The 21,087-nt window shown below is 42.5% G+C and overlaps 3 protein-coding genes across 4 annotated transcripts; all 3 read right to left on the reverse strand.

The window, feature by feature from the left end:
- Positions 1–246: 246 nt before the first annotated feature.
- On the reverse strand, positions 247–10,626 carry sqor (sulfide quinone oxidoreductase). 2 transcript variants are annotated; one of them, XM_022254275.2, is made up of 9 exons: positions 10,285–10,626; positions 9,516–9,791; positions 7,443–7,667; positions 6,649–6,846; positions 5,879–6,091; positions 5,519–5,702; positions 4,714–4,781; positions 3,833–4,011; positions 247–2,997 (listed from the first exon to the last, which is right to left on the reverse strand). In XM_022254275.2, the coding sequence occupies exons 2-9, from the start codon at positions 9,783–9,785 to the stop codon at positions 2,937–2,939; spliced, it is 1,398 nt and encodes a 465-aa protein (XP_022109967.2). In that variant the 5' UTR covers positions 9,786–9,791; positions 10,285–10,626; the 3' UTR covers positions 247–2,936. The 2 variants fall into 2 exon arrangements, with proteins under 2 accessions (XP_022109967.2, XP_022109965.2); XM_022254273.2 differs by having other exon boundaries at positions 10,243–10,624.
- A 3,030-nt stretch (positions 10,627–13,656) lies between these two features.
- LOC147798376 (uncharacterized) lies at positions 13,657–15,745 on the reverse strand. The gene has a single exon (XM_087140415.1). The coding sequence runs from the start codon at positions 15,609–15,611 to the stop codon at positions 14,760–14,762; it is 852 nt and encodes a 283-aa protein (XP_086996541.1). The 5' UTR covers positions 15,612–15,745; the 3' UTR covers positions 13,657–14,759.
- A 441-nt stretch (positions 15,746–16,186) lies between these two features.
- On the reverse strand, positions 16,187–20,881 carry LOC147798377 (uncharacterized). The gene is made up of 3 exons (XM_087140416.1): positions 20,602–20,881; positions 18,454–18,798; positions 16,187–17,655 (listed from the first exon to the last, which is right to left on the reverse strand). The coding sequence occupies exons 2-3, from the start codon at positions 18,741–18,743 to the stop codon at positions 17,517–17,519; spliced, it is 429 nt and encodes a 142-aa protein (XP_086996542.1). The 5' UTR covers positions 18,744–18,798; positions 20,602–20,881; the 3' UTR covers positions 16,187–17,516.
- Positions 20,882–21,087: the final 206 nt, after the last annotated feature.

Consider the following 21,087-nt stretch of genomic DNA (forward strand, 5'->3'; position numbering starts at 1 on the left):
AACTTTTCCCAAAAAAATGTTCCCCAGGGAATTTTACATTGCTCAGGAAACTCATTTTAAATCCTGGAGAAAACAATTATTCCTCACTACTTGAACTTTTTGCATTGTAAATTGCTACATATTATGACAACTCTACTTCAAAATAGGCATTTTAGCTCATTTATATGTAGCTCATCTCAGAAATCGTTCAGTTATCTTTTGCCTTGTGTAGTATTGCATTCAAATAACGGCAAATAGAACAATCACTTTGCTGAAAAATGAAAATACAAAATTTCTATTTATTTCAATGGTCTACACTCCTCACATTAAACATCTCTAACGCAGACACCTTGAACCTAAATGCACACATTTGCTACAAAGTTACAATGGACAAGAAGATTCTTCTAAGCCTTATTGGATTTTGCCTACCATATACATTGTAGGACACCAGCACTAAATCAATCCACTCCTGATGGAGTTGATAATTTGGGGCAATTTTCACAGAGGTGCAAAGTGGAAAGTATTCCATGGAAATTCAGGGGCAAATATAATCCCTGTGTGGGAATGAAGATAATGCGATGGGGCAAATTACAAATAACCATTTTGGTGCCTTGCCGTGTAATTCCAAACTATGGTCACCTTTATTTTCTGAAAGAAAAGAAAAAGAATTCAAACAGGGCAACAGAGTACCGAAATGCGACATCATTTGGAACCAAGAAGTGCTGTACAAACAAATGGAGTGCCTGCGTGTGTTGGTTCATGCGCTGGTCCTGGCCCTAATCTCTTTTACACACCATTGTGAACATGATGTACTCACTAGGGTACTCTACACATGTACCAGTAAACCAGCAAAATAGTCAGGCTCCCTCCCTTTTCAGAGTATTCAATAAATGAAGTGAATTCAGGGAGCACAATCCAAAATGACCATCTTGTGAAACCAGTATTGTATTCGAGTCCATCACAAGTGCCTTCACAGGGCTAGTCATAAGTAACAGGGTGAACGATGACAAAGGAATGCTTTTGTCACAGCTCATGTGAATAGCTTGTGAATTGGCTTAAGACTGAATGACTTGTGATGGACTTGAATACAACAATGTTAGCAACAGTCAGCCAATCAAAATGTGTATGGATATGTGTGACATTTTGGCTGCTAACCTGCCTGCTAAGAAGAAATTTGTGCTTAAGAGCTCTTTAAACCTGTTTTTTTTTCTAGGGAATGTCAATGGCTGTGAGATGCAACAAATTAACATAAGGGTTCCCACAATGCCAAACAGCATACCTTTCTACAATCCTACCCACCTCAGTGATCTAATGCCTGCACATACAATGAGCACCAAACCTATAAGGGTTCCCACAGTGCCATACAGCATACCTTTCTACAATCCTACCCACCTCAGTGATCTAATGCCTGCACAGACGATGAGCTCCAAACCTATAAGGGTTCCCACAATGCCATACAGCATACCTTTCTACAATCCTACCCACCTCAGTGATCTAATGCCTGCACAGTCAATGAGCACCAAACCTATAAGGGTTCCCACAGTGCCATACAGCATTCCTTTCTACAATCCTACCTACCTCAGTGATCTAATGCCTGCACAGACAATGAGCATCAAACCTATAAGGGTTCCCACAGTGCCATACAGCATACCTTTCTACAATCCTACCCACCTCAGCGATCTAATGCCTGCACAGACAACGAGCACCAAACCTATAAGGGTTCCCACAATGCCATACAGCATACCTTTCTACAATCCTACCCACCTCAGTGATCTAATGCCTGCACAGACAATGAGCACCAAACCTATTTTTCCCACATAAATGCAAAGATTTCCAGCAAAATCAAACACTGAAACTGATATCTAATTCTAAAATGGATGAAAGTAGTCACAATATAAGACGAATCTTGGAGTCTTAGGCCGTGTCCGAAACGGGCTTCCAGTGCTACGGCTAGGTCTATTGTCTGCACGTCTCCACGTACTTTCAATGGACTGAAGACCTATACCTAGCTCTAGACAACGGATTCGAATGCAGCCTTAGTTTTTCCCTAGCAAACCATCTCACATCTTCATTGAAATATGCACACTCTGCATACTTTGGTATTAAAAGCACAACGTAGCGGGCGAGTTGTGTCTGCAAAATTCAAACTACATCACCCACAGTCGTGCACATGCGTTATACAATCTTTTGTACATTTACAAAATTGTAACTTCTAACTGATTACAAAAATAGAATCATATGAAATATAAAAACAGAAGGAGCAGCAAGAAAAAAGAAAAAAAAACTCCACCTCAAGAATATGTCCAACATCTAAAGACCCTCTGTAAATCAAGCATAAAACGATTCGTTCTAAGAATGTTCCTAACCTTGTTAGTCTAATTGTGTTACACTGATTTCTTGAGATTTCAATTGTGCATTTTGAAAGAGTTGCATGTGGCCAAGCTTTGTGGTTCATAAAATTTTTTGCAAACTGTACGGAATTAGTTTTTAATGGCATAGTGGTCAGAACAAAATTAATTTACAAGCATAGATGTACTGCATGTACATGTAATTATAATGAATTAATGTTTTACATCATATTAGACAAGCTCAAAGGATCCACATGTGACATCATACTCAACTTTGGTATATGAACAATTAACATAGAAAAGTATAAGGAGTTGTTTATGGAAAAATTATCACTTCATTGCTAAGAAGTTTAAAGTCATAACAAGAATTTTAACAACCCATGCACTTTTCAAAGAATGTTAAAATAGTTACGCTTTCATAGTTGTAATAAGACCCAACTAATGCCAAACACACAAGCAAATTCTATGTAAATATATAACTTTATCTGCGTATAAAGAATTATGTGACTATAGAAACTGAATTTAAGTTGTATCTGTCATTTCCTTGGCACTGTCGGTATGGCTTGGTGTAATTAGCACATGTGCTTTCGCACGTCAGTCTGTGATAATTCACCTGGAGAAACCCAGATGCATTATCTTCCTAAACACGCTGGGCCCGTTCCACCAACCCCTAAAGAACAAGAAAAAGGGTGTATACAAATGTTAGCATTCCCCAAAACAGAACATTACTGGTTGCTTAGGGTTAAACACGGGCACAATTTTAATATTAAACATTATCCAGTAATCCGCCCCGAGTTGAAGTGCACTCCCAAGCGGCAAAAGAAAGACAGATGGTTGTAAGCTTTTCCAATCGGGTTTTTGCATTCTGCGTGTACGCAAAGACCATACATCAAGGAATAAATTTGTTATGCGTACTCAGCTTGCTCCGCGTCAAACGCGCTATTGATCTCTATTATAAACATGTGCTTATGTGGTGTGTACAAAAAAAAAACGCCCTCTTTTGTTGCGCTCGGAGCGGATGTAATGATTGTAGTGCATATAAAGCCCTTTCAATTGTGTCCATGATCTCCAAAGTGCTTTATGATTATGACCCTAGTTGTCAGGCAAGACCAGTCAGCAGTTTGTATCAGTCCATGTACAAGTATTGTCTATACCCTTGCAGGTACCTAATTATCACCCTAGGTGGATAGAGCAAAGTTGGCGGGGGGAAGACTTGCACAAGACCACAACATGTTGCTAGCTGTTAGATTCGAACCTCTGACTTCAATTGGGAGCCACAAATCCTAGCTGGCCCACAAAGCAACCTGATTGGTAGCCAATTATCCATTTAACACTTGAGGACGTAAAGCCCATAGCGTCATATTCAGAAGACATGTATAACATGATCAGGCAGTAAATACAGACAAGGGCAAATGAATGACTGGTTAAACCACCCAGTTTTTGTGACTTGATGAGCCGCGTGCCTGGCTCAAAACACGCTCAAGGGACTTCTCTATTGAACTCACTTGAGAAAACTGCGCCAGTACATGGTTGGCAAGACGTCAGCCTTCATGTGGTACATGGTCCGTCTCTCCACACCCTGATCGAAGGGGAACGTCTCCAGGGGTTCCAAGTTGTAGTCGAACTCTGCCAGCACACAGGACCTGCGCCCTGTGACCAAAGGGCAGGATGTGTAGCCATCATACTGAGGGTTTAAACCAAGAAGAGTTTGTATAAGAGCAGGGTTATAATGATGTATAACACACTGAACACCAGTACACGTGGACACGTATCTTTGTTATTATATTTATAACCTTCAGAGGAGGGATTTATAAAACAACAGAACAAGGGAAAATGGGAGAAAGGTGATAGCATAACAGATTCCGTAGTCTCCCCGCAATGATCCATATGCTTAACCCCTTGACGACGGGAATTTCTTCCCAAAAGCTGACTCCAAGAATTCCAGCCTCACTTGGCCACGAAGGCCACCTGCCAAACCGCGGATTCTCGGTTTGTGGCCCAGCGTGCTCTGCACGCTTTGAATTACACGGTGAAAAGGCTGATTGTTTGGTGGCATGCGGCTGTACTCAAGCTTCCACATTCCCGTTGCCTCTTTTCAAAGTGGGGACTATTGTGAAGCTGGTGATTATGATGCAAATTCGGTCTTTTGATTTCTGGGCTACGCACAAAGACCAATTACCATATACATAAGAGCCAGGGTCTGCCTTCTTTTACCATGTTCGCTCGAGCGTGGGCCGAGAATAATAGCTGAAAAGCCGGCTGAGAATCTCAATTTTTATCTATCCGCGTCCCAACGCGAAGGGGTTAACAACAAGTGATAATATCGACCAGTAGGAATGGATCATTCTCTCCCTTCGATGTGATCAACTAAATATTCCATCCCTACCTTGTCAACCGGGGTCAGCCCACCGATCACAGCATCGATTGTCTTCTTCAGGATACGACTTTGTGACGCTGTCAGTGCAGTTGGAAGAAAACAAAAGTGAAAACATGAAACAGCTGTTAACACAATTGGGGTTTTTTTGTAATTGAGGAGGGAGGTCCCCTGTCAGAATTGTTCTTCATCTGAAGGGTGTAACTGTGGGATGTTGCATGGGGGTGAACTGAATTTTTTTTTAGAGACAAACAACCTGCTTTAGAGGACCTAGGGGAAATTCTTGCAGTCCTGCATGAGAACTGTGTCCTTCGTTATCCCTGAACCCATTGGGGGAAATGAGGGTTTGAAGATAGACAGCCAGACTGTTTACAAACAATGCTATGGCTTTGGCTAAAGACACGCTGTTCAAAGCATTGACACACTGCCCCAGCCATACAGAACTACACCCTTAAATGTCACAATTCTTAAGAATGACAATCAGCGCAACGAGGGCCGGATTATCCAATAGAGCCCTACAAAATCTTCAGGGGCCTGCACAAAACTTGACGGCCTACAAAAATGCTGTGGTATGCCTTCAAACACATGCTATCTTCAAAAGGTTGGGAGTCTCTCTTTGCATTTTTGATTTTGGAAAAGCTCCCAAATAGTCAGTACATATGGCTTTGTGCAGCAGAGCACCAACGTGAAATGTGAAGCATCAGTGCGCTGAAATAGGTCCTGGTTCCTACAGGGCAATTTGAGCCAGGCCTCAGGAACTCTGGTGCCTGGGGCCTACTGAACGCTTAATCCGGCACAGAACACAGGCTCGTCTCACCTGCTGCAGCTGCTGTCTTTGAGGTGGGGAAGTCGGTGCAGTCGCCAATGCCAAACACGTTGGGGTACTTGGTGTGCTGTCCGGTTTCCTTGTTGACGCTGAGAAATCCGGCCGGTCCGGCGAGGGGGCTTGCCTTCAGAAGATCTGGAGGACCCATTGGAGGGGGCACATGAAGCATCTCGTACTTTGTGAGAGAAAGATCAGAATTGCAAATCTCAGAACTCAGGACCAAATCCACATAAATTTATAGCTCAAGAAACCCACCAGCAAGACATTTGATATCAAGCAATAATATATTGTGCACATAATGACACCCTCTGTGTCATGACCGTGTAAGGAAAACGACCCAAGTTCACGTACGGGCAATGTGATCATCTCATTTGGTTCAGTGTCCAGCTTAGCAAAGACAACCTCCTTGCTGTCTGGCTTGATCTCGACCAGATTGTGCCGAAGGTTGACCTGGATGCCGCGCTTCTTGCAGATGTCGGCCATGACAGCGGCGTACTTGGGGGCACTGAATATCGACGCCAGGGGTGTGAAGTACATGACGTTAGCCTTGTCTCGCTTGTTATTCTGTGTGAATATTGGAAACATTACCAAAAAAAAATTACCGAGTTGACATTTTTTGTCCGACGAGAGCATCCGTAACTCTTTTAGGGGACTCTTCCACTGCAGCCTAGTCCCTCCAGCGATCCATTCCTGACAAACCAATCGATTCCATCCAAACAGATTAAAATGCAAATCACAGAGATGTACTATTTTGTAAGGGACTATTACCGATGTACATGTATGTTACATTCAATAATAAGTTATTTTCAATTATGTTCAAACATGTTACATTCAATAACAGGTGGTGGGCAAACTATACATTTTACAACCCCAGCGATGGAATTTTTCCATTTCCCTTTCAAATGACCATTTATGTCAGGCGGAGTCAACTGGGAGAAACCAGATGGAGATTTGGTATCCCAGCACGCCCTCGATCGGTACAGAGACATTTCCTCTGCTGTGACTGTCTCCACTGTTGATAAAGATAAGCCAACCATGTCTGCATAGGCAAGACAACTTGACACAAACCTTGCATGCTTTGTATAAATGAGGAATAAACCTGCCACTGAAATCAGTCTCACCTGTCTGAAGTATTCCTCCGCCAAGTACATGATCTTCTGGGGTGCCCCTGCGCACTTGACGGGAGTGTTGGGGAAGGTGAAAATGGCATTGCCGCTCTTAAAGTTCTGGATGGCCTTGAAGGTCTTGCCGACGGTGTCGTAGGAATAGTTGCTACAAACCATCGGATCGTTCTTGAGTGCCTCTGGTAGACCTTTCAGCTGGGATAAATGATCGCGATCCGTTACAACCATCAGTGGATGATGGGGAGGCAGTGGCTCAGCTGATAGAGTGGGGGAACAACCCCTCCCCCTGTTGGATTCTTCCCCCCTCCCCCCACGGCCTGGTTATGCCACTGTAAAAAAGTCCTTCCTATTATCTTAACTACATTAGAAGTAAATTATAACCTGGAGAGGCATTGCCAATCCCATCAAGAATCAGGTCAAAGGTTAGTGCACGCTGGGGTCACGCCAGCCAAGTTGCTTTTAAAATCATGACACTGAGAACATCTCCGCCCCTTAATAACCCCTTACCCTACCACTTTGCTGTGAATTTCCAGGAATTTCACTTTTCACAGGAATTTTTAATCTAACAGCATTAAATGAAAGTAGCCCACTTTTAAAAAGAAACCTTCTTTTTTAACTGTGAAAATCCAATGACAGCTACCGGCCAACTAGCAGCCCTAGGCTATTCCCAACCAATGACCTTGATTACCCAGCATGCAGGACAGTAAAGAAATCTGTCTGCATACATTTGGAAAATTCAATAAAATGAATGCAAGTCAGACTTGTGATAAAGGCTTAGAGGCAGAATTTACCTGGTCAAAGTTGAGTTGAAGTCCCATGGCAACTACCAGATAGTCATACTGCACTACCCTCCCATCTGATGTCTTGACGTTGTTGTTCTCAGGGTCAAAGTCAACCGCCTTGTCCTTGATCCAGTCGCAGGCCTGGGGCATGACGTCCTTCATGAGTCTGCGCGAGGCTTCCCTTTCCTTGATGCCCCCGCCCACCAGCGTCCACAGCGGTTGGTAGAAATGTTCCTGAGGGAAGGAGGTGAATGTCAACTGGCAATTGGGTTTTGAATCCGGCCACTGGTCATACCTTGTGGCCCTGGGTACGCCAGTTCAATCCTATTTCCCTCTCTCTAACCGGGAGTACAAACGGGTACCAGCATTGGTTAGGGAGCAACCTGTGATGGTCTTGCATCCTATCCAGGGGTGAAAGGAAATATGCTCACTCACTCATTTCATGCCACACAAACCTGAGACAAACAAAGCCTCGATGAGCTACACTGGCTCTGGGCCGACTTGCACTTGTGGCAAGTGCATCTGGACTCCGACTGGCACGACAACACGTTTGTTTCATGCCTAATAACAGGCTCTTACAAACACAATTAAAGAAAATAAACTGCATGCGGACTTGAACAACTCCCCCTGGTATGAGTTGGACTTAGGGGCTGCACAATCTGCGGTGAGTTTTTCCATGTCATCAGAGCATTTCTGTTGCCACATTTCATGAGTTATTCTCTCAGCACTGGGTTCACATTTTGACGTCAGTATTAAAAAGATTGCCTTTGCCTTTCCTGTGAAACATTAAAGTTACAAATGCAGGGTGGGGAGGGAATGCTTTCCCTTATGAGCCAAAGGAAAATGAGGGGAATTGTGAAGTACAAACTACTAGGTAGGGGATTGTTGTCAAGTACTTCTCGAGTACCAAGGTTATCTGCCAAATGTTGAGCTAACAGGAACGAACAAGGCTTATAGAAGAACGTGGGCATTGGGCTAAGAGCATGCACAAAGGTAAGATGACAAAATCAAATAATGACTTCGGACCCTCACTGCTTAACAAACATCAAGTTTCTGAGACAAAAGTACCCAAAAGTACTTGACCAAATTTTTTTTTTGACTACTTTTCTCCTTAAAGCTTCAATTTTACAAAACTATAAGTGTCTGAAGTCTTACATTTAGTTTCTAATCTTAACCTTGTGCATCTACCATCAACTGCCTGCACATTCCAGTTTTATTCCTCTAACAAGTTAAATATAGCATGTCTGGCAGAGGTCCTTAGTACTAAAAAAATACTCGACTACAACACTCCTGTGTACATGAAATCAACAAATCCCTGGTCAAATTGGACTGAAGCTTTGAAGATCAATGGAAGGACCATTCATTTTTTTCACCATTCTCACAAGCCTACAGAGTGTACTCCTTTCTGTACACTAGATCTCCCCTTCCAAAAGCGTGCAATCTCAAACCAGGTAAAAGAAATATGACGACTTCTGTGCTTGGCACTGTCGTTATTTTGAATATTTTTGAAAAGTGGACAAAAGTGTAGTTCTGTAGCCCTTTAGGCTGACTCTTATTATTATTTAGATAGCTGTGATAAATAACGTTGCATGAGAATTCGCATGTTTTTGTAATGGCGTTACTGTAGTTATATAGCAACGTGGTTTATGTTTTTACTGTTCTAGTTGACCGCATGCATGTTCATGGACGGGAGTCACAAGGAATAAAGACCAAGAGTGACAAACCAAAGACTTGTGCGTGTCCAACTTGACCCAATTCCAGCCTGCAAATCCCACTGAGAATTTACAACCATTTTCTAACTGCTTTGGGTAACTTTTTGTGGCCTTCCTACATTGAAATGGTGCGTGTGGCTAAAAAATTCATGTTTAGAGCAGGAAGGCAACGAAATATTCTCCCCCATCACCTTTTCAAGAGAAAGGGGGAGGGCATGGCCCCTATTGACTTATTTTGGACTTGCCATTGTCTGAATACCAAATTGAGTTCATGAATAACTAAGACGGGGGGTCAAAACTTACTCGAAAAATGAGCCCACGCAAAAACCTTGTATTTTTTTAACTAAAGAAAGGAGTACAAGTATCTTACATCACCCGGTTCAATGACAGCGACCTGCCCCTTGCCATGTTTACGAGACAGACTACTCGCCATGGCAAGTCCCCCTGCTCCACCGCCTACCACCACAAACTTGTACATGCTTGGGGAAATGCTGGCCGGGGCGGGCTGGGCTTGGCTGTGGGCCAGTCTTCCGGAACAATGTGTTGTTGACGGCACCACCTGACGAGACATTACCCATGGTAACGCCTTGAATGTACGCAGCTGACGAGCCATGCCTGTTATTGGTTCTAGGACGGCCATGATGGTCTGTCAAATTTTTAAAAAAAGGTCATATTCAGCACTGCCAAGGTACATTTATACTTTGCAAAGAAGTTGAATTGACCAAAACCCACCTGAAAAAATTAAATTAAGGTTTTTTGAAGTCAGCCAGAGCAAAATTGTCAGTCGTGTCAGTGCTGAAATAAAACTTTAAATGGCAGTGTGAATTGTGATTGTGAATTGGGAAATTCTGCCAGTGGGCAGATCCAGAAGCAAACAGGGGGCCAAAATTTCATTTTGGGGAAGGAGCCCAATATCTAATATTTATTATAATAATTAATATATTTATCTAATCTTTGAATCTTTCATGCGATATGCCCACAGGCCCTGCACATGTTCCAATGCCCATAAGCCATATGTTACTCGTTAGACTACTTTGTCCTACATCCAACTTTTAACACAAAAATCACCACTCCCTAATAAGCAATCACGGATTTACCTGCTGTTGGCCTAGCTGAGAAGCTCTTGTCACAAAACTTACAATCCGCCAAAACTTGACGCGATTCACGCTACAACTTCAGTTGAAGTACAACACCTTGCGAGCAATGGCAACTGGTGTGTTGTCAGTAGTACTGCAATTGTATAGAGACTCAATGATAAAAGTACAAAGTTCAATTCATGTTACAGGAAGACACCAGGCACTTTGCTGGTAGCATGCAGACCTCGGATGACCAGATGATGTCAGCTGGTCCCGTAGTATAGTAGGCAAGCACGCGCGCTGTGTATCGGCCTCACCTCAGTATACCAGGCAAGATATGGGTCTGAGGGGTCCCCCCTTACCTGTCCAATCCCTATACACACTCGTTACCTAACACACTCCCCCCCAGAAGTCTGCAAAGAATTCCTGAGATTCCGATCAAACAATGACCAACACAAAGGCGGGGGGGGGGTCTCTCTGTCCCATATCTTGTTTCAAATGTACATGTGCCTCAGTGCGCTACTAGCTACGTGTGACTTTGCGCCTCTCTCCGTCGATTACGTAACTCGATCTGACGGGGCAACGGTAAACAGGTCACCTTTCTAAAGCGAATAATCGAGTGTTTTCTTTTTGATGTAATATAATTATTCACGGGTGATTGATAATTTTGTTTGTGATGCATGAATCCGATGTCGTGAGAGGCGTAACTACATACAGGCTACATGTCGGGGGGGGGCACCCGTGGATGCACGCCGCAGGCGCTGAGATTTCAAATGGGGGAGGAGAACACAGGGGGAACCCAGGGGCACAAGCATCCGCAGAGGCACGAACCCGGTGCCCCCCCATACGTGTCGTGGTGATGCGAAATGGATTGAACACTAAGTCTTGCTTTTGAAATGTAGCTGCAATGAATTTTTCTTCAACACAGTCAATTTTTTCTTTTACTGTCTAAGTTTGTATTCCTACGGAAGCGTATATAAGGGCTACTTGCAAAAAAAAATTTCAAGGCGAGAGAGTAACTCTAAAAAAAAGATTGTTGCATGTGGCTTTAATACGTTTTCGCACCTCTACAATGTATGAAAACTCTTTTAGTTAAATGCACTGATAAGTATAATTATGCTTTTAAAAATAATTAAAATTATCTTTCCAGGACAATTGAGGGCGCTATTGATGTGAAGTTATCTGGTTCAGTCATTATTACATCTAACTCTATGGGTTCAGTGCACAAGGTGTTTCTGTTCAATTTGTGAACCCGGAATGCACTCATGTTCTTACTGAAAACATTTCTGAGATGCTTTCAGCATGCTCTTGATGCTTTCTTATTGCTATGTACATGTACATGTAGCAACAATGAATCAGCAAAGAAGTTAAACTGAGTCCAAGAAAATTCACACAAATACTGGACTCCGATGACGGTACAAACATCTGTTTTCCTTCCTTCATGGTACAAAGTACCAATTTAACATTAAGGCTTCTTCCTGAAGTGACGTCACACTTTTGCTCATAAATATGGAAATACTCATTAGCAACAAGAAACAAACAACCAAACATGCAAACAAAAATCAGGCGGTAAATTACCCTCAATTTTGAAATAGTGAAACAAAAGCTGAAAATTAGGTTGACCGGGGCACAAAGGTGCATTTCGGCTTGATTGCAGCTACCCTTAAATCCAATTTGTGGGCCTCGGCGATCTCTGCACAAAATTAAACCTACTCTTGCCATTGTCCAAACACCCCAAAACGGTTTTATTGGCCTACTGTGATAGATTTATCTTGCAGGAATATCGGTAAGATCTGAGTAGCCGGCACAAATATTTTCCAATATACATGTTTCTAGGCCTACTTGTAACCACACGTGACACGCAGGATTCAGTCATTCACCATTCCATGTTCAGTTTCTTAACATAATTCTGTAGACCGACCGTCTAAGGGGTTTATTTCCAATTAGGTACACATAATTCTTACTAGTATTAAGACTGGGTAAAATTAAAATACATGTACAGTACATGTGTATCAAGCTACACCGGGATCGGGCCTCAGACCATCCATCCACCTGCTCGTGCACTGTTCTTGCGCAGTTCGATTTAGCTGGCCTGTGCTTTGCACTTTTAATTCACCGTTCTGTTTACTTGCTCTGCGGTTCATTCCCAAGTCTTGAAAGTAACCCTGATGGATTCCAATGTTTTCCTGAATCAATGAAGTATCCAAAATGTCCGGTTAAAATTATTAAGTTATGTGCCACACTCTTATAAGTTATGTTCCATAAATACCCTGTTGTACGATTTCGTAACTCTCTCGTTACGAGAGATATTGGCGCCACAACGAAGATGAACTTGTATCACAGGCCTTATTCCCATTTAAAGTCTTATTTCCCTTTCAAACTAACCCTTATTATAGTGAAGAAACAAATGTTGGTGGTGTGCACAAACTTATGGGTTCAGAAGAAAGGCGACAGGCGCAAAAGAAAAGTGACGTCGGCACAACATAGTTTACCCCAGTTGAACAAAAACCCCTAGGTCTAGGGCCTATATCTTACTGAAAACCGTTTTAGAGGCCTTGCCTAAAATACAATACCACGCGGGCTTAGAATATCAGCCTGGTTAAGAAAAAGTAATCATCCAAAACGAAAGCAAAAGTAGGACCTGCACCTGCACATGTGTGCATGTTCAGTCATATTGCGTGATTAACAAAGCAGTGCTCCGTGTGCCAAATTGCCATTCGCCTTGGCAAATGGTGTTAAATCATTCTTGAACTCTGCCTTGCTGGAAATATGCAGACGGTATGAGAACGTATTGAAAAGGGACAAGAAATGCTTCAGGTACGGGGAGTATTATTTGATGACTTGAACATGTTTCAACGGCGTTCGGTTCTGTTGTGTTGTTTTGCGTTTTCCGAGAAAGAGAATGGCACGCAAAACTCGTTTGCTGTAAAATATCAAATCATGATGTAATGTTCGTGTTCTTTTACTTGGAGAAACCCAGACATATCAGCTTTCTTGGTGTATGCGGTCCATGGAACTGTCGAAAAAGAGCAAAAACAACGATGAACGTAAAACTTCCAAAACGAAATTTGACTAATCTGTGTTGGAAAAAATAGTTTTCTTTTGTGCCAATCATGGTATTGGTTTTTTCATCATATTTTTCCGACGCAGGGGCCCCGAAACGGTGCTACTGAAACATAAACTGCTTGGTTAAATTTGGATTTATCATACAAACGTTGATTAAATTTTGCTCAGTTTCCTGAAAATCCATCAAAGTCTCATATTACGAGTGGAGCGCAGATTGTGCGCGCGCAGTTTGATTGTTCGAAGTCCGTGACGCCATTCCTATTGAACGAGATCGCCGATTTCCCAGAACTGCGACTTGTATTTAACTGATGAAACGTTAGGGTAAATTGAATAAACGATACTCAAATGGGTGTAACTCAACACAGGTCGTCATTAGGAAGCAGTGTTTGGTATTATTTTAACCACGAAGTTACAGCCGTTTATTGAAATTCTACTTTCATTTTAATAACAATATTGCGTTTTCAAACAAACACAACTGTAGCAAACGCTGTCATTTTACACCAGGTTAATTCAATGTTTCATGGGCACTCATGAAAGGAGAACTCATTTAAAACTCTCTAATACAGGAAATCGTCAGTAGGCTATATGTAAATGTAATGCTACTGACATAGTGATATTGGGTAAAAACTAGCAAATGCTATGAAGTTCTAGCAAACAGCAAAAGCGTTTACTGAGAAGTAAAACCATTAAGAATAAGCAATTGCTTGAATTTGTATGAATAAAAATGTTTCTTTTACTGTTCAGCATCTGCTTGTACAAATAGTAGCAAATGCTTTATACTTGTGGCTGACTTCACAGCGGAACGGTTTTGCACAATAGGGCTTCCATAGTCTGCACGTACAGACACACACAGAGCTACATGGTGCTGTATCTTGAGACCTCAGCATGGCAGATAAGCACGATGGCAGTAATTTTGATCGCAAAAACCTTGATGAAGAAAATTGCTCTGCCACTCTCAAATCGGTACAACTGCCTGCATCTGGTTTCTTGAGATTCTCTCCTAAAGGCATACAGCTTCTCCTTTCGAATGGCATTCATGAACGCTGCCATTTTGAACATTAGTAAATGCTCCTCGTTTTCAAGCTTGCCCTGACCCAGTCTTGAAAAGTGTCAAGTAAATACTCCACGAATCTGTAGAACTTACCCATTTTTATTCATACAAAATGAAGCAACTGCTTATTGCCAAGCACAAACTTAAAGAGTAAAAAGTAAATACTTTTACTTTTTAGCAGTTGCACTAAAGTAAAAGCGTTTGCTTCATTATTATTCATACAAACACGAGTAAATGCTTCAAAAATGGTAGTAAAAGCAAATGCTACTTTTTTATTCATACGACCCATTGTACTTCAATGACTGGTTTGTCAGAGGGAAAAACTTTCAAACTATCAAAAGCAATGCTTTCATTAAAGTAAGGTTGAAAATAAATGCAACCATGCATCTATTCCCCAGGTTTTTGATGAGACATTTTGTCTTCATTGATGGAGGCACCTGCGCTGAAGTGCCGTCGTAACCAAGTGATAAAGTAGCACAGCCGCTAGAAGAGCCACAATTGGAACAAGCATCCGCTCCGGTTTGAAGCTCATGAAGTACGACACGGCCACCGACATTGCGCTGCTTGGGCTGTTCCGTGACGACTGCTCCAGGGCAGCACTCATGTACTGCTCCGACACCCGCAGGGTGGTGAACAGGGCTCGCACCTCGGTCTCTTGGACATCGTTTTCTCGGGTCGCCACCTCCCTGGCGAACGCTTTAGCGAATTCAAGGCAGTCGCTGGCGATCAGGCGGAAACGGGACGGCACGATAGTCAGGCAGAGAACCTGTAGATACAGATAGGCCATGGCCGATTCGCCCACGTAGAAACTCCGGGATTTCATCAGCCAGTCAAAGTAGTACATGTTTCGCGCCAGAACGTAATTGTTGGTTTCGTCAAGACAGATGTGGTATTGTTGGAGAGGAATGGAAGTTGTCATTCTCCTGATCACAGCACTGTCTTGAGTGAGAGCTAGCTTGGGACCATCGATCATTTGGCCCCATACAGGTTCAAACAGTAGTGTGTGAAACAACTCTTTGTCAACGACAATGATGGACGCGTGGGACTTGTAGATATTAATCAATACATACTTGTCTTTTTCCGCTGACATTTCGTCCAAAGCAGTGTCCAAGTCGTACACACTTTTTCCTCTGCGTCGCAATTGCCCTGCGATATCCACTAAACTATCCTCAAACAGGCTTTTGTCGATTACTTCACCGAGTGAAATCATGCTGTCTCCATTAGAGGTCGCCATGTTTGTATCTGCGGCGTACATTATGCAGACAAAAATCATAATCGTGCGTCGCAGTTTTGGAGCAAAGTGCAATTGACATTATGACTCACTGCAATTTGAATAATAATTGATCATGTGCACATATGGGCATCCAACATGCGTTCAACCGCATCTTACAGCATTTGTGCTTATAAATTCTGTCTATCTGTAGGTTGCATAAATATGTCGTCCGTGTCTGATGAAATAAAGGGATGTGGGCTCCATGCAGTTTAAGCGCATTCAGTTTTCATCAGAAATGCACAAGAAATTATTGGTGCTCTGACTTTTTCTGTATTAATTTCTTTCATTGTTACCATGAGCCAATCAACAATAAGCTTTGTCTACTGACGGATTAAAAAGGCGGCAAAACTGGATCCATTGTCTTGCTCAGTACCGGGTGAAAGTGATGTTCCTCGAGCTGAGTTTTTCCTGTCTTGAAGTTTTTTAATCGACCGAAGATAACTATGACGATCTTTCTAAAGAACGGATAGGCCTACTTGAAGAACTAAAAATTCTTCTGATTAAAACAATACTAACAAAGCTTCAAACACCACTTATAAAAACAACCCATCAGTCATCGGGTTTTTTTGGACATTAACAAATTCTTTAATTTCTACAAAACAGCGGACGTTTTAAGGTTAACAAAGCATCACAAAATTATGGACCATGCATGTTCATTAACTGTACAAATGACCATGGGGAAGATTGAACTGAACTAAAGGTATAAAATAGCTGAATGTGTTTTTCCTTTCATTACAACGACATGACATTCATTCGTTTTGACGATTAGAGGTCACGAGAGCCCGCCTAGAAATATAACCCCCGACGCGTTCTTGACACGGAGGTTTTTATCTGATTGGTTGTTGATTTGTCAGTAGTGAAGCTATGGAGTGAAAGCGGATCCAGGACCAAGTATTCGGGGGAGCTATTTGTTTGGGGAGGGAAGCCAAAAATTCGGATCTTGTTTAAAACCTGTTATAATTTTTTGAGGGTGGAGGCTACTCGTTGGGGCTTTTTACACACATTGGAAGGAAGCTAGGAAATGAAACGATTATGTAAAAAGAACCCTTTTTTGACGGATTCGTTTTTTTCGGGGGCATAGCCCCCATTAACCCCAAGGTCCGCCCGTGTGTAGAAAGATGGCTCGTTAATCATGACTAGTAAGGGATCTCAACCAATTTATCTGTTCAGAAAAACGATCAAAGTGCAATTTGACACTGTTCTGTTTTATCACACGTCTGTCTGATGATTTAAGTTGCCTCTGGTCTTTCTTGTAAATTGGTTTTTTCTGTGGGTTTGTCTGCTTTTTTATTGATCAGCATTTCTACATGCTTAAGCAATACGTCTTGTCCGTTTACAGTGCATTTCCTATATGACTATCTGTGTTGCGTTTGAACAAAACGATACTGCTAATCTAAACGTTTGTTCCAGAGTTACGTCAGTCTTTATAAAAAGGTTTATCGACAACGCATGTAAATTTTCTGTGCACTTGTGATCACTGCACCGTTAAGTTAATAAGCAGGCCTCTAACTGAAGACTTCACTTTCACTAATATAACCTGTAACTCTGAATTCTGTCCAAGATAATCAAAACGTGGGCTTCTACAATGAACCGAAATGAGCTCAGGACGGATATAATAATACTTAGCAAGTTGGTGCCTAGCGTGCCCAATTTCAATTTGTCAACGATGTACATGTAGTACAAAAGTGAAAACAACCATCTAAACCAAATGACACATAGATTCTGAAAGAACAAATGGCGTGGTACCGTCCGATTTCTGAAAATTGATGTACAAGCTTTCAAAGGTGCAGTTAGTGGTGCGTCGTTCAACAACAATCGAAAATCATGCACAAAAGTACGGGCAATAAACTTTGATTCCCCTTATAGATTACAGTAACAAAATTTTTGCTAGAACTCTGCGTGGCGTTATTGGCCGCCTCGTCCTAACCAACACTTCCTTTTACCATATTCACACCTCTCACACAGTGTCTGTAGATGAGGGGCGGGCCGATCTTTGTTCTGTCCCTTGCCAGTGACATGCGTGCCGTCCTGTAGCCGCCACATCCTTAAAAAGAAATAACAACAACATTTCTACATCATGATCCCTTACAAAAAATACTCGTTAAATTAACGGTGATGAAGAGAAATACGGTCAAATTGTTTTAAACGTTGTTTTCCACCTGACTTGCAAACAATGAAATGATCATGCACACTACGTAGCACGCGTGAAACAGCACGTGCAACCAATGTCAAGATATGTTTTTGTCGCAGCGCGCGCCGCAGCGCGGCTCGCACCAGCCGCTCGCTGACCTAGTACGTACCTGCGGACGTATACCCGCATATTGCAAAATCAAGGCCAAGATCGACCTCACGCGGCGTACAAAATAGTGCAGATTTGCTGATATCTTAGGCCGCGTGAGGTCGCTCTTCGCCTTGATTTTGCAACGTATGCAGGTTTGTACATACTACTAGGTCAGCGAGCGGCTGGTGCAATCCGCGCTGCGACGAATGACGAACGCCTTGACCAAGGCCAGTGTCAAGACCAAGGAGCCCAATTCCACCAAACGTATGAGTGAAATTAATTTCAGGATCTGCATGACCTAACCATACTAAGCGCAATCCCTTGCAAAACTCCCTTTGAAATTTGACTGTGTCGGTAAATCTAATCACCGTCCCTAACATGAACGCCACCACAATGTTTTCTTCATGGAGGGAATATGACTTTTTACAGGTGGACAAACACTCATCAATGTAAAAAACCATTAATGGTGGAAGTGGTCAATTCCAAAGCATCTTCAAGCAGAGGCAAGCACCTCGAGTCCCTCCCTCCTTCCCGGCCCCCCGCGACACCCATAGTCCTTACCTTTCTACTGCAACCGCAACCATGCGCTCCAACTCCTCGGGCGGGAACCATAGCTGGTTGGGCGATTGACACTTCTGGCACTTCTGCTGCCAGTTCTTGGCAATGCGCTGGCCGCGCAGGTCTAGCGTCAGCCACGCCAGGTAAGTGCTCCACGAGTTATTGCAGTTGTGGCAGCCACGGCAGATGGCCCTGCCATGGACCGTCTGGAAAGCATACTGTCTAGGGATGGACCGAGGGTCAACCGGCTCTTCAAAGTCTTCCTCCATTACCGCCCTGATGATTCTTGCCATTTTTTTCTCTTACTAGATGAGCTACACACAGAAGTACTATGTGCTTCCTTGCGGCCTGGATGAAAAAAAAATACATTTTCCACTTTTCGAAGTACATTGAGAAATCACTGCCTAAGAAAATGCGAGCAACTCGTAGCCGCTGCATGGTTACGTAATAAAAGCGTTAGAAGGTTTCATATCAGTTCTGGGAAGCACCTACACACGAGACCCGCAGATTTATTTTTTTAGTTTGTTAAAATACAAAAAAGGCCGACATGCTCGCTGAGGGGAATGCTGACTTGTTTGCACATGATTTTAGGGCATTTTAAAAGTTTTATATAATGTTTGTACTATTCAGGTGTACTAGGCAGGTGTTTATAACGACACGCTGTCGCGATTAATGATTCTATGAGCATTCCTATTTAATACAGTATACTTCAACAGATATATCAAGTCAACCTTTTTGTACAATAAAGACTGCAATAAACCGATAACAAAATGTCTAAATTTGCAAATTTGTTAATAAAGGTACATTGGCGTAGCTAGGAATTTTCTAGGGGGCACAAAGAGGGCACCAGCATCTCATGGAGGGGGTACCAGCTTTCAGTGTTGTTTTTTTTGGGGGGGGGCAGCATTTGTTAGCCTTGTTCAATATCCATTCATCCATTTTTATTTGGTGTCGGGGCACCTGGGGGGCACCGGGAATTTGTAAGGGGGGAGGGGGCACATGCTCATGTATAGGTAACTTTAATGTCCTGAACCAATGGGAGGGGTTTACTGTGGATTTTAACAGAATTACGGTCCATTTTAACAGAATTGGTGTCGAAATGACCACAAAATGCTACTGGAGAAACTTCCAAAGGTTCGACGCTGATAACAAATGCGATTGAGACTGTACCAAAGAAAATGTCGGGGGGGGGTCCGTTCCCTGCTCTTTTGGGTTGTAGGGTTCAGACCACGGTGTTTCCCACTTAGAAACACTTTTTGTACAATTTTATACTCCATCAATTTATGAAAACAATTTGACGTCCTTTTTGGGACAAGCGCAGGTTTTCGAATATTCCATTTCTTTACACGGTATATTCCTTCTCAACTGTCCTTACTTTTCTAACAGACAGAGGGCACTCTTGCTGTGATGTCAATCAAAAAGGAGACACTACCTGGTTTAAACTTATGGTTGCTATCCAAATATTCAATTCCAAAATTCGCTAATTAAAAACCTTATGCAGAAAGAGTTGCTCGATTAGTTGCCATGTACTCACACAATGATGAATCCCTAAAGAGCAGGAAAATTTAAATTAAACAACAAAATACCAAACCATTCAAACACTTTTGTTTATTTTTGCACAGATCAATGCCACAGTGACATCTCATTGCAATTTTCCCCCAAATTGTTTTTTTTAATTATTCACACGTAAAACGACCCTCATCCCCAAAGGAAAGTGCTAGTCACCATTTTCGAGGTGTCGGTGCTTTTTATTCCTGAAGAAGGCTCCATTCCTTATAAGGTAAGAGCCCCTTGTCTGTCTCCCTCCCCCTGCTGGAAATGTGCTAATTAAAGACAGTTACATCAAATCATCAAATGACATCAAATATTAAAAACAATGGATTTCACTAGAGTATCAGACTTGGATTATTTGCTCCAAGGCCCGGATTTACTTTATTGGGGATCATCTCTGGGGAACTACGTACGGGTACCACTAAAGCCTCCTCTGTCTGACTACAATTTCTGGGGAAATATACGACCAACGCCTTTTGTCTCTTGCTAAGCGCGTGCCATTACCCAATTTAGAACAGTTCGTGAAGCATGCAATGAATGAAAATATGTATGTACAAGTATGTACTCGTCTTGTACCCAATGCCTCTGTGCAAGACTTACTCCGTAAGATCCGACTCAGTCAGGTTGAGCCTTGCAGTAGACCGCCTTGTGAAACGCAAAGGACAAAACTATAGGGACGAGAATGACCGTCCAGTAATTTTTACACGGCGAGACGCAAACCTTGTGATCAGGAACTATTATGGAGTGAATTCTGCTTTTTTGTTGACATAAAAATACATTCAACCCATCGATTGCAACATCGTGCTCTTATCCGTCCAGGGGAATCCCCGTTTTGGTTTCTATGTTTCCGATCTTGGGAGTCGCGTGATAGACACGTGCGCGCGCGCAAGTCATGATTAATAATGTTGTACGGAGGCCAGTGTAAGCCGTTGCAAAGGTATAGTTGAGTTTCTACGGGCGCGGGGGGCACCCTGCTCTGACGCCATCAATCAGCCAATTCACCCACCATGTACATAAAGATTTTATTTATTTCCTTCGCTTTTCAGAACAGATTGGACAGCAAGAAATGTTGATTCTGTGCATACA

The sequence above is a fragment of the Acanthaster planci genome, linkage group LG08 (genome assembly GCF_054643075.1).
Source record: "Acanthaster planci isolate LZ-2023a linkage group LG08, COTS_SCS, whole genome shotgun sequence".
Taxonomy (NCBI): domain Eukaryota; kingdom Metazoa; phylum Echinodermata; class Asteroidea; order Valvatida; family Acanthasteridae; genus Acanthaster; species Acanthaster planci.

Bases quoted from the DNA above. Each gene is read 5' to 3' on its own strand.
- sqor (XM_022254275.2), bottom strand. From the start codon at position 9,785: ATGGCCGTCCTAGAACCAATAACAGGCATGGCTCGTCAGCTGCGTACA. The intron at 6,847-7,442 runs GTAAATTCTGCC...CATTTATCCCAG, and splicing joins TTCAACTCAACTTTGACCAG to CTGAAAGGTCTACCAGAGGC. The intron at 5,703-5,878 runs GTACGTGAACTT...TCTCTCACAAAG, and splicing joins ATGAGATGATCACATTGCCC to TACGAGATGCTTCATGTGCC.
- LOC147798376 (XM_087140415.1), bottom strand. From the start codon at position 15,611: ATGATTTTTGTCTGCATAATGTACGCCGCAGATACAAACATGGCGACC.
- LOC147798377 (XM_087140416.1), bottom strand. From the start codon at position 18,743: ATGGCAAGAATCATCAGGGCGGTAATGGAGGAAGACTTTGAAGAGCCG. The intron at 17,656-18,453 runs GTAAGGACTATG...TTTCTTTTTAAG, and splicing joins GTTGCGGTTGCAGTAGAAAG to GATGTGGCGGCTACAGGACG.